General features: G+C 43.3%; 1 protein-coding gene across 5 annotated transcripts in view; it reads left to right on the forward strand.

The window, feature by feature from the left end:
• Positions 1-14016, forward strand: part of SYT6 (synaptotagmin 6) — a 94870-nt gene extending 80854 nt beyond the window's left edge. For 3 of the 5 annotated variants that reach the window (XM_073320216.2, XM_073320217.2, XM_073320218.2), the window contains 4 exons: positions 672-792; positions 3463-3634; positions 4352-4502; positions 11576-14016. In XM_073320216.2, coding sequence (XP_073176317.1) covers positions 672-792; positions 3463-3634; positions 4352-4502; positions 11576-11647 — 516 coding nt within the window. In that variant the 3' untranslated portion in view covers positions 11648-14016. The other 2 variants (XM_073320221.2, XM_073320220.2) reach the window with 2 other exon arrangements.
• Positions 14017-14734: the final 718 nt, after the last annotated feature.

Consider the following 14734-nt stretch of genomic DNA (forward strand, 5'->3'; position numbering starts at 1 on the left):
TTCAAGTGGAAAAGCAACATCCGGGCAGGTATTTACCACAATAAGATGAGTTGACTCCTTGAGACACTACAAATAAAACCAATGTAGGGGTCTGAGCAGTGGTTGTAGAGGGGTGGGGGAGAATGTTGACCCCTTTGTGTCAGTTAGTAAAACAGAATGAGACAGGCAAACTGACTCAGATGAAGAAAAGCCTTTGCCCAGAATTCAGACTAACTCCCCAAGTCTCTGCCCACTATCCAAAGAGGCTTGTCTACTGAAGCATTGTTGGACATTATGGTATCTGCCTTGCCTCTCACACATTGATGAGATAGAGAAACTTGGGATATGTTGCAATTTGAGCAGGAAACCGACTGGTTTCTTTTTCACAAGAAACCTGGGTTGAGCAGAGAATATTTGCAAAATTAGGATTTTTAAACAATACTGACTTCCCCAACAGATATTAACTCGGGAGAACAGGAAGCTTTTAAGTCCATGGTATCTAATTCAGGTGCACTGCTAGCATTCAAAATGCATTCCCCAGAAGTGGGTTTCTGGGGTGAGAGAGAAGTGAAGCAGTTCTGCAGAATGAAAAAGGAAAGATGGGTAAAAGAGTCAAAAAATGCAAAGGACTGACCTTGATGCATGGCTGGTTCTTACACACTTCTAATGCTCTGTCCCCTCTTTTATTAAAGGAAAGCGTGGACCTGGGAGAGATCATGTTTTCCCTTTGTTATTTGCCAACTGCAGGTCGCCTCACCTTAACAGTCATTAAATGCAGGAATCTTAAAGCTATGGATATTACCGGCTACTCAGGTATGTGTTCATTTGCTCAAAGAGTTAGTGTCATTCCCTTTTACTTAACCCACCTGGCAGCTTGCTGGCTTTGATGCTGTGCTAGTTTGTGTTGTTTCTGAGGTGCCCTGATAAAGGGTGTGGGGTGTTTGTGTGTGCAGACAGATATGGAGCTGTACTCACAAAGCTTTAAAAATAAAACTAACTTGGAAAGCCAGCCCCAGGAGAATGAGAGGGGTGCTCGATCCTCCCAGGAGCCACGCACCACTCAGCCCAGGGAAGTGGGGACAGTTATGGTTCCTCGTTCTCTGCTGGGCATGTCGTGCTGCATCACCAGTTACAACAGTGCGGTCCTGGTGGATTGGAGCTCAGACATGTCCCTCCACTTCTCTCGGCACTCCCGGGGCCTGGGGAATGATGCAGGCACTGGCTCCAGCCGCTTTTTGCTAGCAAGGACATTCCCCTCCACCTATGGAAATTTCTGCTAGCCACTTGTTGCCAGAATCTAGACTATTTGCCTGAATAATCTGACCCATGATGAGCAAATGTGTGTGACCGGGAATTCCACTCCAAGCACTGCCCTAGCACTCCAGTGTGAGAAAGTTTAATCAACTAGCAAGGTTTTGTGCGTTCATAGTTCCTAAAACCAAAATCTTGCCTGGGAACTCACCATGCACAAACACTAATGTTTAACAAGAAAGCCAGCCAAGTTTCTTACCTGGAGGTCTAATGGAAGTACTTGAATTCTTCTGACAAACCTTTTAATAAACAGGTTTCAGAGTAACAGCCGTGTTAGTCTGTATTCGCAAAAAGAAAAGGAGTACTTGTGGCACCTTAGAGACTAACCAATTTATTTGAGCATAACGAAAGCTTATGCTCAAATAAATTGGCTAATCTCTAAGGTGCCACAAGTACTCCTTTTCTTTTAATAAACAGTAACACTAACTGAAGAGATCTCTGAGCACACTCAGCTCTGCTCAAATGGAACTTGCTGCAGTGTGAAATGTCTGAGAATCCCAGTTTCAGATGGAAGGCAGCTTAGTAGCTCTGCAATAACATGCTGTTTATTTACTGGAACTTCAAAATGCATTGAGATTTCCCCAGCAGTCTACCCAGCAACCAAGCTGTGCTCGTAACTTAGAGGCACTCTGCCAAAACCAGCCACTGGTGAAGCAAGTGACAGCTCCCTACCTCCTCTTCTTCCCCCTGCCCTTTCGCACCAAGAAAAAGGGCTGTTAAATGCCACTTCTTGCTATCAGGCCCCTGATGTGACAGCCATTTATTTCCTCGCCACTTAAAACAATAAACTTGTATGTGCAAGTTATGGAAACTTTCCTAGAGAATGGTCCTAGAAATAGGATATTTTTGGCTAAGATACAAAGGCATTTTGCTGTATCTAATTAGACTGTATGCTGAGTACCTGCTGTGTGTGTGTGTCTGTCTCTCTCTCTCTCTCTCTCTCTCACACACACACACACACACACACACACACACAGTGCTATAGCAGCAAAAGATCTCTGTAAATTAAGTTCCACTTCATATTTTGATCTTCAAGGTGGCTGTGTTACATTTTTACTCTGTTCTACAAGTGTTTGAAGTTGTTGTTTTTGCTTCAGGAAATGTTTTGGGGTTGCTGTATTATCAGATGCATTTGCAGATTCAGTTCAGCTCCATTGTGCTAGGAGCCGTACAAACTGGTAGGAAGACCAGGTGGTTTCCCCAAAGAGCTGACAATGTAAAATGACAAAAACTAAACAGGGATTGAAAGCAGTGGGATGAAGGTGAAAACTGGCACACTGCTGGCTTGTTCTGTGGAACATTCCCTCCACTTGGAAATACAGTGAGGATTCTATGGTAGGCACATGGCACCTTCCTGAGGTAACTTAGACACTGATGTATCAAGGCAATGTCAGGATGAAACCTAATGGGGGAAAAAGTACAATGAAAGATTCTCCTCAAGAGACTGACAGTTACTCTGAACTGATACAGACGGCAGCTGAACTGTCTCATCGTTGCAGAGAAATGAGTCATTGCTGCTACATATCCTGTGTAACTCATTGGCAAAATGCATGTTGGGTCCCATTCTATTAGTGGGTCCACTACAGGATAACAGTCTACTACTTCTACCAGCTTCATGGAGTTACTCCTTTAATTAAAGGGGTAGAAGGCTTTACTTTGGTGCTGAAGATCCTGGTTTCAAACCCTGATGATGACCCATGTGGGCTGAGTTTATTACACATTCACTTCCCAGTGGTGAATTGGTGAAGAGAGCAGTTCTTTTGGGGCCCCTTCTCCCCTTGGTCAAAGTAAGTAGAGTTCTGTCAGGTCAAATGTCTTATAATTATCGCTATAACCAGGGAAATTTGAATGGGATTCTTGTTCATGCCATTCCTGCATTCTACAGAATATGGGTTTAAATAAATTTTCTTTTTGCAGCAAAAAATAACCTCCCTTGTTTAATCTGTTTGCTGCTCACTCATGTTACTGAGCCCTGAGCTACTGCTGTGGGACAGAAATTGGAATATTTGCAGGTAGAAGAAAAGGGTGGAGTTTTTTTTTTAAATAAATTAGCTGTGTGGAATGGCCTCTTATAAACATCCCACAGAGGTGGTGTTATGCACTGTATTTACCTCCTATAGGACAAAATGATCCTCCATAAGCAGTAGGTTTTTCCCTTCCACTCTTCCTCAGATCCGTATGTCAAGGTGTCTCTGCTCTGTGATGGGCGGAGGCTGAAAAAGAAGAAAACCACCATTAAGAAAAACACTCTTAATCCTACCTACAATGAGGCGATAATCTTTGATATTCCCCCAGAGAACATGGATCAAGTTAGCCTGCTCATCTCCGTCATGGATTATGATAGGTAGGTGGGAGCTTCTGGAGAGCAGAAAGAAGGGACAAGCCCATTCGGCCTGGTTTTCATGCTCCATTCCAAATCGCCTTGGTATTGCTGCCTGGATTACACAGCCAGTTTCTGTCAACATGCATCCCATAACGATGCATTGCAAAATGTCATGGACATTTAATGCTATGGATAATTATGTTGCTAGAAACATGAGAACAATAAACCTGATCCTTAGGTTTTAAGTAATTTTCTCCTTGAGTGAGCACAATATGCCCCATAGCTGCAGAGTGTTGAATGCATTTCATCTGAGCCATCATCCCTGTTAGAAGGCAAACCACTTCCCCCAAAGTGGAGCCGTTCGTTTCTGAGGGATTCGTTTATTAGTGAGCCCCAAGCACTTATTCTCACTCCTCAGTTATCAGAACACACATCCATTGGGATCCTGTCTGTTGACCTAGTCTGGAAGTCAGCCCAACATACAGAATCCCAAAAGGCCTGTAATTGGATAAAACCATCAGCATGATTTTTATTTATATTTTGGTAGCTCCCAGAGGCCTAGCTGCAATCAGGGCCCCACTGTGCTGGGAGCAGCATACACGTTGCAAGAGATAGTAAGAGATTGTCTTAGCAGTCCACAGGAAACTTCCAGTACTTGTAAGCAGTATGGCTGTATAAGCAACGTGCACATACGCTTTCTAGTCAAAATAATTACGCCACTTTCCCATTGCCTTTCAGAGTTGGTCATAATGAGATCATTGGAGGTTGCCGTGTGGGGATCAATGCCGAGGGCCTGGGCCGAGACCACTGGAACGAGATGCTGGCATACCCTCGCAAACCGATAGCACACTGGCACCCATTAGTGGAGGTGAAGAAATCCTTCAAAGAGGTGCTTGAAGTCAATTACTTCCTTTTGACTGCATGTGCCACGCATGGCTGAGCTGGTGCAAGGATTGCAAAAAGCTTCTGTTCTCAGTTGGGGAGTTTCTGAGATGGGCTGAGTGGAGCTTTTTGCTGGAGGTGGACCCCAGAGAACCAGCATCTCTGCTCTGGCTTGACATAATTCCTTGGCTGGCAAGCAGGAGTGGAAAGGAATGGAATTTACAGATCAGGTTGTTTTTGTGGTTTTCTTTTTTTTTAATCTGAGAGAACAGACAGGAAAAGGGAACACTGCTGTGATCCAGAATAAATACCCCAGGCACACCACATGTTTCTACTCTTAACTGCTCCAAACATCTTTGGAGAGCATTTCGCTGCATCTTTGTATCCCTCAGTATGGTCACTGGACTTGAAAAGGCTGGACAACGTCCTGACCATCCACAAGGTTTCCCTTTCCCTCGCTCTCCATTTCCTCCCCTTCCTCCCGCAGCCTTCTGGTCTCCTTTGCTATCTGTCTAATTTGGATGGTAAATCCCTAGAGATGCAGTTGCCAACCTGCACAGTGCCAGGCACATCAATGGCACTTTAGTGATGATAAACAAAGCCACCATTTACAGCTATGCCATCTAAAGCAATAAAGACGATAACATCCCCACACTGGCCAGGGCCAGGACAGCCAGCGTTCCCCTCCTATGCAGCATTGCCCAATGGCTAGGTGTGGTATAAGGAGTATTTTGTTGTCCTCTGAAGTGTCAGAGATTGAGCTCTGCTGGTGGCCAGATGCTGGTCCCCATGGATCACAGCAGTGGCCTGAACCAGTATGTGTCCATTGAAACCTGGTCATCTATCACCAAGATGCTTTAGAATACCGTAAATCAGGAGTCAGTAGTGTAAAACTAGTGCAAGTCAGACTAGAATCAGACCCAGAATCATCTCTGATATGGAATTTGTTTGACAATAGCAGTGACTTTGGGTGGTGAGCTGTGCTGTGAAATATAGCACTCAGGCTAAAACTGCAGCATGTCACACACCCCCTCTGGCAGGAATATAGGAGTTATTCCTGTCTGCTGGGCTGGCATTTAGTGGCTGCTAAGTTTCAGGATAAATATGCAGTATTCAGTGATCCATTAGCCAGGAAGCTTAACCTCCTCTGCAGTATCAGTAGCAGCCACACAGCACCTGGTTCCAGCTGTCATGTCTGATGCAGGAGGATAGAATCATTTCTCCATTTGGCAGTTTGCATGATTTTATTCCATTATATTTAAGACCCAGATTGCAGTTTCAAGGCTCAGTTCCTATAAAATTTCTGGTAACAAACAAGGAAAAATTCAATTATTTACAGGAAAATTCAAAGAAACAGGCACAATATGAAACCCACTTAAAATGGAAATCAAAACCCACTGCTGGGCCACCCAAATGTTGAAAACAAAAAATCAAATGCATCATTTCACCCTAATGCTGGGCAGATCAGGGGGACAATTACGAAAGCCCAGCATCATCAAGTCCTGTATTCTTGCCACAACCCACTACACACAGCCAGCAAGCAAGCAAATGGTCCCTTTTCATAGATGCTAAGGTCAGAAGGGACCATTATGATCATCTAGTCTGACCTCCTGCACAACACAGGCCACAGAATCTCACCCACTCCTGCGAAAAACCTATCAGCTATGTCTGAGCTATTGAAGTCCTCAAATCGTGGTTTAAAGACTTCAAGGAGCAAGAGAATCCTCCAGCAAGTGACCCGTGCCCCATGCTACAGAGGAAGGTGAAAAACCTCCAGGGCCTCTTCCAATCTGCCCTGGAGGAAATTCCTTCCCGACCCCAAATATGGCGATCAGCTGAACCCTGAGCATGTGGGCAAGATTCACCAGCCAGATACCCAGGAAAGAATTTTCTGTAGTAACTCAGATCCCACCCCATCTAACATCCAATCACAGGCCATTGGGCCTATTTACCATGAATATTTAAAGATCAATTAATTACCAAAATCATGTTATGCCATCATACCATCTCTTATTTGTGTCTATTTTTTAGCCCGCCTGTGTGCAACTCTTTTGTACACAGACATATCTAAAAACCAAATAACAAAACACAACAAAAAAACCTACCAGAGTCCCAAGCAGCAATTACTGGGGAAATGTTTTTTCTGTTGCACTAAATATAGATAGTCTTGTAAGAGCGTTTAGGGTCAAGATGTCTTTAATCTCCCTCGGAGCATAAAAATAGCTCTGCTGCCCCCCTGCTGGATCTGCCGATCACTTTCCTATCGAGGATTCTCAGGAGGTCAGGACACAATCCCTGTGTAAAACAGATGGGTAAGGTTGTTAAAATGCCTTGATGAATTAGCTGCTTCATCCTTGCACATCCCCCTCCTCCTCCTGCTCCTTAATGGTCTGTTGTGTCGTGTTGGGCATCACCCACTGTCATGTTCGCAGACGTCAATTCACAGAAAACAAGGTGGGTGGCAAATGAAAAGTTTCTCCTATAAATGCTGGGTATCTTGTTCCCAGAGCTTGTCAGCAAGTGTGCCTTTTCAGATCTTGTGTGTGCAGCTGAGCTTTCCAACAAGGGAGCTGATTGGCTCTATTCTCATGATGTACAGTCTTAGCAAAGCTGATGACTCAAATCTTTGGTCACACTTCTCAAGACAGAGGCACTCGTTTGAGATGTCCCTATCCAGTGTACTCGGTACGCATCACCTGCATCGAAAGATCCTCTGGTGAAAACACCTAGGTAGTGTGAATTGTCACAATGAAGCAGCCGCTGTCTCCCCTTCTTGCCCTCTGGGGTTGGGTGAGCTTACTTTGCATTATTGTGGGGAACAGTAATAACCAGGCTATTCAGGGCAATGTCTCTATTAGGAAGCTTCCATTAGACTAAGCAAGTTCTGGATTTCCTTCTCTCCGTCCACCACATGTGTTCCCTCTGAATATGAGGAATATCAACAACTTTAGAAAGAAATGGAACAATCTGTCATGTGACAGTTTCTTTCCAAATGCAGACCTGGATCTTAAGTCAAAAGCAAGGAAACCAATTTGAATTTTTTTTTAAAGTGATCTAAATTGTAAAACAGAAAATTGTGTCAACCTGGGGGAATTTGAAGTGACTTATGCCATTCAGTTCTGTACGTCTTTCCCCTCCTCCTCTCAGATAAAGCTCCCGGCCATCTCATCTTCCTTTCCCAATTTGACTGCACATGTGCAAATTGTTATACGTTCTCTAATCTGCACTCAACTAATGCCTATTTTGTGGGGAGGGGGCAGAAATCTGTCTAAAAGGTGCTCCTGTCACACTCTGGACTTAAGATCACAGACCTCAAATAAATCAGAAAAAGACATTCCTTGCTAGGAAGGACTTTCTTTAATGAAATGAACTAGTCCCTCCCCCAGGTTTCCTCTCCTCCAAGGCTGCTGCTGCCCATCCCTGTACAGTTCCAGCTGCTGGTGTGTGTTCCAGACACAACACTGCACTATGGCTTCTCAGTGGCAATCTTCCAGAGTTGTGTAAAACCTGGATTTCTCTTCCAGGGACTTCTTGCCTTCCCGTTGGCATTTCCTGACTATTCAACAAGAGGAACCTGTGTGCTGCATGGCCTGGTTCCCCCAGCCATTGCATCAGTCTTACACGGATGGCTCCTGCAGGAATAGCACTGGAGTAGTAAAATGGTGAATCAGGCCTGAGTCTGCATGAGCCAAGTCCTTGCTCTCCCTTTCCCTCTTTCATGGTGGTGATCTCCAATGAACCATTGTCAATAGCCACAGCTCCGTTCACTCTTGTCTTGCTGCCAGTAAGTGAGAAGCTTGCACTTCTTTGGTGACTTTCTTCGAAGGATTTCAAAGCACTTTAAAGTAATTAATTAATTACAGGCCCCTATTAGGTAAGGAAGTGTTATTCCCCCTTTCTTTGAATGAGCACAGACTGATTAAGGGGCTTGTCCACATTCACACCAACTTCAAGAGAGCTGGTCATGGAACCCAGGAATCCTGCTTTCCAGTGCCTTGCACTAATTGGTACCTAACACACGCTTCCTACAATCATCAGCACACGGCTAAAGAACCAACACGCTGATCCAGGACAATTCAGCATCTGATGAGTTTCCCCTTGCAGTACTAGGTATGCTTCAGCCATTCCAATTACTTTCTCATGCCTTGCTGTCTCCCTCAAAATACTTCCTGACATCAGTCAGTCAGGATCTTTAACAGCCATGTTTACAGGAAGAGATTTTTAAAAATCAGAGTATTTTTAGGAACATTAAAGGAAACAGTGAAAAGTGGAGATTTGTCTCTGTCTCGGAGCACCTAATATCACCAGCCCAGTATAAAATGCGTCTCCAATGTTACGAGGCAGTTTCAACATTCAGCACTTGGGCATTTATTTGTTTTTAAACTTTTTTCTGGAGAAATAATTTAACTTCACTGGGAGCAGGATTTAGTCCATAATGAAGGATAACTGCTCATCTTTAATGATATGCAAAGCCAATCTCCTCTAGTCCTTTGAGTCCATCTGGCCTTCCAAGAACTGACACTTCCCTGGCTGTTACAGAAAGAATGGCTCACTTCTCTAATTAAGAGAAGGGAAAATTATCCTGAGGTTTCTCAAGACACATAGGTCACTTGACCTGGTCTCACTAGAGCTTCCTTCACTGTTAAGAATAGATAACATTATCAATGTAAAAGCAGGAGAAATGCTGCAATGGCACATCCTAAACTCTACCAAGAGCTTATTTCTGGAGTAATTTCTGATGTCCCATCTTTTTGGAGGCAATTCTACCATTGAGATTACATCTGCATTGTGCTTTCCTCTGGGGCTTTAGGTTGTAGTGAGCAGCCTGGCAGGACAGGAGAATGCCTTTATTACCTTAAGGTACCCTAGGTCTGAGAGACCATTCTTGATTCTTAACGCAGTTCTTTCTGCTGACCTTTAATTAAATGCCCACTCTGCTGTGTAGTGGATTGCTTTGGAAATGAAAAGGTCTGTCCTCTTTGAGGAGAAGAAGTAAATGCCAACCCTTAACCCCCCAGTTCGGCCCCCTGCCTCCCCAGAATGAGTATTTGTACAGATAAGTCATGAAAGCAGGTCTGCTGCTGGCATAATGTTAGCTTTACATTAATTTGAGTGTACCCTGCAAAGGCAGAGCTGAGCCAAGATGGGCAATGGCCAGCACACCTTCCCCTGTGACTTGCTCAGCACTGACTGGAGACCTCACAATCCGGCCAGGCATATCTGTGCATTAGCACATCCGATCCTCTTGGGCAGATGGACTGTGCCCATTGCAAAGAACATGGGGAGTCCTGAGAAACTCCCCCCATACAAGGAACCAGCCCAAGGCCTATGCAACCCTGATGTCACACTTGCAGCCCTCTGGCTTTGAGTAAATGACTCTTACATGGAAGCAGGATTTTTTGACTATTTTTCTCTCTGGTTGGTCACTATCATGTTCCCACCACGATGCCTTTTCCCCATGCTGACTCATTCTTCTCACTAATGGGCCTGGGCCAAAGCAAACATTTATTTTCTGAAGTGAAAAACGGGGAAAGAATTAATGAGAACTCTTACAGGCCAGCGAGTGTATTCAGATAGCATGTCTTAAACAGGATCTTTGGAGCCAGCCATCCTACACAAAGGAGATTACATAGCTCTGATCTGCCATCCTGTGCTGGTGGCATAACAGAGTACAGGAGAGAACTGCACGTGGAAGGGACAGTACCTCCAAGGTAGCAAGTGATGGGTGAAAGGCCTGATTGGCCACTGCTTTGCATCTCGGATCACCATTTATACCTGTGCAAAGTGGGTGTTAAATGAAACTGAATCCGAATTCTCCACCCATACATAATTGTCATGGCGTTTTCCACCCACTTTACATGGAATGAATTACTAGACCATCAGAGGCCAAAGCTGCAATGACATCACGTGGACATGAGAGCCACAACCAGGTATGGAACCACATTTGTTTCTCTATGGCAGTAAACCCAGCCACTTGCAAGGTTTATACTGGGTTGGGGAAGCAATTACTCTGGAACTTATTATCACAGTTATTCTGAGAGTTTAAGTGAGTAACTGCACCTCTCAGATCCTACTGGGCAAGTTGATTTTCCCCAGGGTCCTGTGTATGCTTTCCATGGCACAGGGTGATTTACGTGCATGGATGATGGTTGAGAGCATTGGTCCTCCTAAACAGTGTAACATTCACGTTGCACGTTTGGACTGGAACAGGGAAACCCTGTGGCAAAGCCAGTCGGTGGTGTGACTTTTGCCTGGATTCATTCATTTGCAGTGATTTGGTGCAAATCAGCTGGTGAATTTTCTCTTATGTGAACTTCATGCACTTTGAGCTCTAATATTTACATGCAAAGATTTTTGCTGGCTCAGGAGAGGAAAGATTTGGTTTGGGGTGGACAACACTGCAACAGGAGCCAGGAGCAGGTGCAGTGTGAAATACCATGTTCCCTGCAGTCTTTGGGAGATACATGTAGTTTGTCATTCGCATTCAATAAAATGAGAGAGAGAAGGAGACTGGCAAGACGTCAAAAGCTCGAGTGATACTGGTTTTAAACTACACTAATAGCTCAAAGACAAATTGCTAATAATTTATGGTCTGAAGTCCCTGACAATGAAGTGTTTACTACATACTAACCTATCCATCCATCCCCAGTCTGATCTGATTTTCAATTTGAAAAGTGGCTCCGGCAATGGGTCCTGTGGAGTCTCATTATTTCTCTGTGCTGCAGTGATTTAATTCACTTTGCTGTCGTTCAGTATTACCAAAAAAAAAAAAAATAAGTTGCATGGTAAAATGGGAAGCAGCGGGAGGGCAAAACTTTCTCCAGCTAAGGAGCATGGGCATGATTTAGCTGATGCTCAGTCTCTGCACCGGGGTTCAGGATTAAAAAAGTAATAAAACGCACTGGCAACCTCCCATAGGTGGTGTCAGGCAGGTATGGCTGCCACCAATGAGGTCTTAATGACCAAGTGATGGAAGTAGACAATCATAGGCTAAACCTAATTCAGCAGCAGATGAGACTGTGGAAAGTAAGACTGTGATCGTGACAAGGGAAATAACGTGCTGCTTTTCTCTCCCATCAGTGGCAAGGCCGAGCAGCAAGCTTCGACAGCCAAGGCTCATGTCCATCTCCTAAGCCACCTCCCACACCATGAGCCACTGAAGCAGTGGACTAGAATGGAACTAAACAAAGTTATTTTGCACTTGTCCTACAGTCTGAACAACTTGTTGCTGAGTGGCACCAGTGAGGCGTTCCAGGCCTAGTTGTTCCAACATAGGTAAAGGCAGAAGAAACACTTTGTGGTCAAATTTGTCTTGGTCTGTTATGTCTCCCAAGATGATGTTTGTGGTTTGCATTTTATGGATCTGCTGCCCGAGGAAGAAGATGGAATAAAACATGAGCTGGGAGGTTGGTCTGTAAAATAATGTGTAAAATGCTGGACCAGTAACAGAGACCTTCTCAGCCTATCTGAACACCGATGACATGCCCCAGGGAAGAGGCATGGGGAGAAGCATGCTGCTGCATTTTCTGACTGATTGGAACCGTATAAATAGAAGCCTTGATTAGACTTCATGTGACCAGCTCTTTATTATTGTGATCAATCTGAATTCAGCCACATGTTTACAGGTTTCTTATTCACGTAGAAATGTTCATGAGCCTTTCAAAGTTTGTGCCGTGTGTACCCCAAACTTCCTTCTGTGATGTATTGAAGATTTGTTGATTCCTCAGGGAAAATTATCCATTTTCTGTATTCTCACTAGGGCCATTTGCATGAACACAGTTATAGATCATAGAATATCAGGATTGGAAGGGACCTCAGGATGTCAATCTAGTCCAACCCCCTCCTCAAAGTAGGACCAATCCCCAATTTTTGCCCCAGATGCCTAAATGGCCCCCTCAAGGATTGAACTCACAACCCTGGGTTTAGTAGGCCAATGCTCAAACCACTGAGCTATCCGTTCCCCCCGACCCCTGTCTGCTACTGCTGCTTGTTCCTCTGTGACGTCACTTGTCTGATGCGGAGTGAAGAGTACTGTGTTGACACAAGCAGGGTTCTGATGTGAGGTGGGAAATGTGTTATAGGAGCAGGTGAAAGTCTTGCATAAACACTAGATCTTTATTTTTATAAATGATCCTTAGCAGTACAGCGTGAGAGAATACAGGGGAGCACAAAAAATATAAACAAGTTTTTTTTTAATTTTTAAAGCTTTAAATTAGGGCTGTCAAACAATTTTTAAAAAATCACAATTCATCATGAGATTTTTTTTTTAAAAAGTTGTGATTAATCGTAATTTTAATTGCGCTGTTAAACAATACTAGAATCCATGCTGAATTTCAATTGGTAAGCATGTCCTCTGGAATGGTGGTGGAAGCACGAACGGGATACAAATGTTTAGCATATCAAGCACGTAAATATCTTGCAACGTCAGCTACAACAGTGCCATGCGAACGCCTGTTCTCACTTTCTGGTGACAATGCTGCCCGCTTCTTATTGACAATATCTCCTGTAAATGTAAACAAGCTTGTTTGTTTTAGCGATTGGCTGAAAAAGAAGTAGGACTGAGTAGACTTGTAGGCTCTGAAGTTTTACATTGTTTTTGTTTTTGAGAGCAGTTATGTAACATTTCTATATTTGTAAGTTGCACTTTCATAATAGATTACATTACACTACTTGTATGAGGTAAACTGAAAAATACTATTTTGTTTCATTTTTAATGTAATATTAAGATGAGCACTGTACACTTTGTATTCCGTGTTGTAATTATATAAATATATTTGGAAATGTAGAAAAACATCAAAAATATTTATAATAAATTGATATTTATTGTTTAAATTTAACAGTGTGATTAAAACTGTGATTAATTAGAGGTTTTTTATTGTAGCTAATTTTGTGTTAATCTCTTGATTTAATTGACAGCCCTACTTTAAATTTTTCCATAAATTGTAAGCAGCTACTTAATAAGAGAAGTGTCTAAAATCTCAAACCAAGGTAAAAGTCTGTTGTGAATAATGAATGGTTGCTAATGCCACTACCTGCAAGATCCAGAAAATGATGTTACCACATCTCAATGTACCAGGTTTTTGAATCCTACAAAGTCAGCTGGTATTTATCAGCAAATGGACTTTTTGAGACTTTTAATCTTGGACTTCTGTTCTCTAAGTTGCTAAATACATTAGTGTTTGTTTCACTGATATTAAACAATTTTGGGCAGTCATCCCCTTCCTCTCTAATCACCAATGTACAGGTACGGTGACTCAGGTTAGCAAGCACCTGAGCCAGCAATCAGTTTCCAGCTCAGCCTCATTTCCCCTAAATGTCACACCATGCACTAGTCTATACTGTGCATCATGATTGACTGATCTGAATGTTCTAGACTTGTATGTATATCTTTGCTGGGTGAGAGGAGGAAGCCTTTGTTCGGTGAAGCACAAATACCTAACTTCTCACTAGACTTTGTATCTTAATACTCTGTGTGCCACATGCTAAAGGAGCAGAAACTCAATAAAAGATTTGATTTGTAATGCCTGTTTTACTGGCCTAAATGCTTGTGTCTCTTGGGAAAGTAGTGACTGTGTCTATCCATGTCCAGATGTTCAGCCAATCAGACCACACACACGAAGACCCCTATGTGACTTTAAATTTGAGTGAAGACACCCTGCTGAAAATGAGACAATCCAATGATATTGGCAGTGATGGTGTAGCCGTGTTGGTCCCAGGATGTTATGAAGACCGGAGGGGAGGTCAGATCTTTTATTGGCCCGTCTAATGGTGAAAGAAGAGCTTGAAAATATTTCTCTTTCACCAACAGATGTTGGCCCAATAAAACATATTACTTTGCAGTCCACTGCTACGTACACTTTGTTTTAAAAAGAGAAGTGAAAGTACAGGGAAGGTGCAGAATTAGGTGTAGTGATTGGTGCTATAGCTTATACCGCCCAGGTGGTATCCTACAAACACCTTCTGGACAGTATATCCTTTCCTGTAGTGTCCTGTGTCTTCTAGTAGGAAAAAGCTTTAATAGGTCAAAATAGTGACTCACAGGCAGGGAAAGCCGAACCACTATGGACCACACAAAGACTGACCTAGCCCTTAGTCTAGAAAAGAGACACTTAAAGGGGGGAAATAGAATAGAGGTCTATAAAATCATGAATGGGGTGGAGAAAGGGAATAGGGGAGTGTTGCTTACCATGTCACATAATACAAAAAAACTAGAGGTCACATAATGAAATGCTGAGACAG

This window comes from Lepidochelys kempii, chromosome 21 (assembly GCF_965140285.1).
Source record: "Lepidochelys kempii isolate rLepKem1 chromosome 21, rLepKem1.hap1, whole genome shotgun sequence".
NCBI classification, from domain to species: Eukaryota; Metazoa; Chordata; order Testudines; family Cheloniidae; genus Lepidochelys; species Lepidochelys kempii.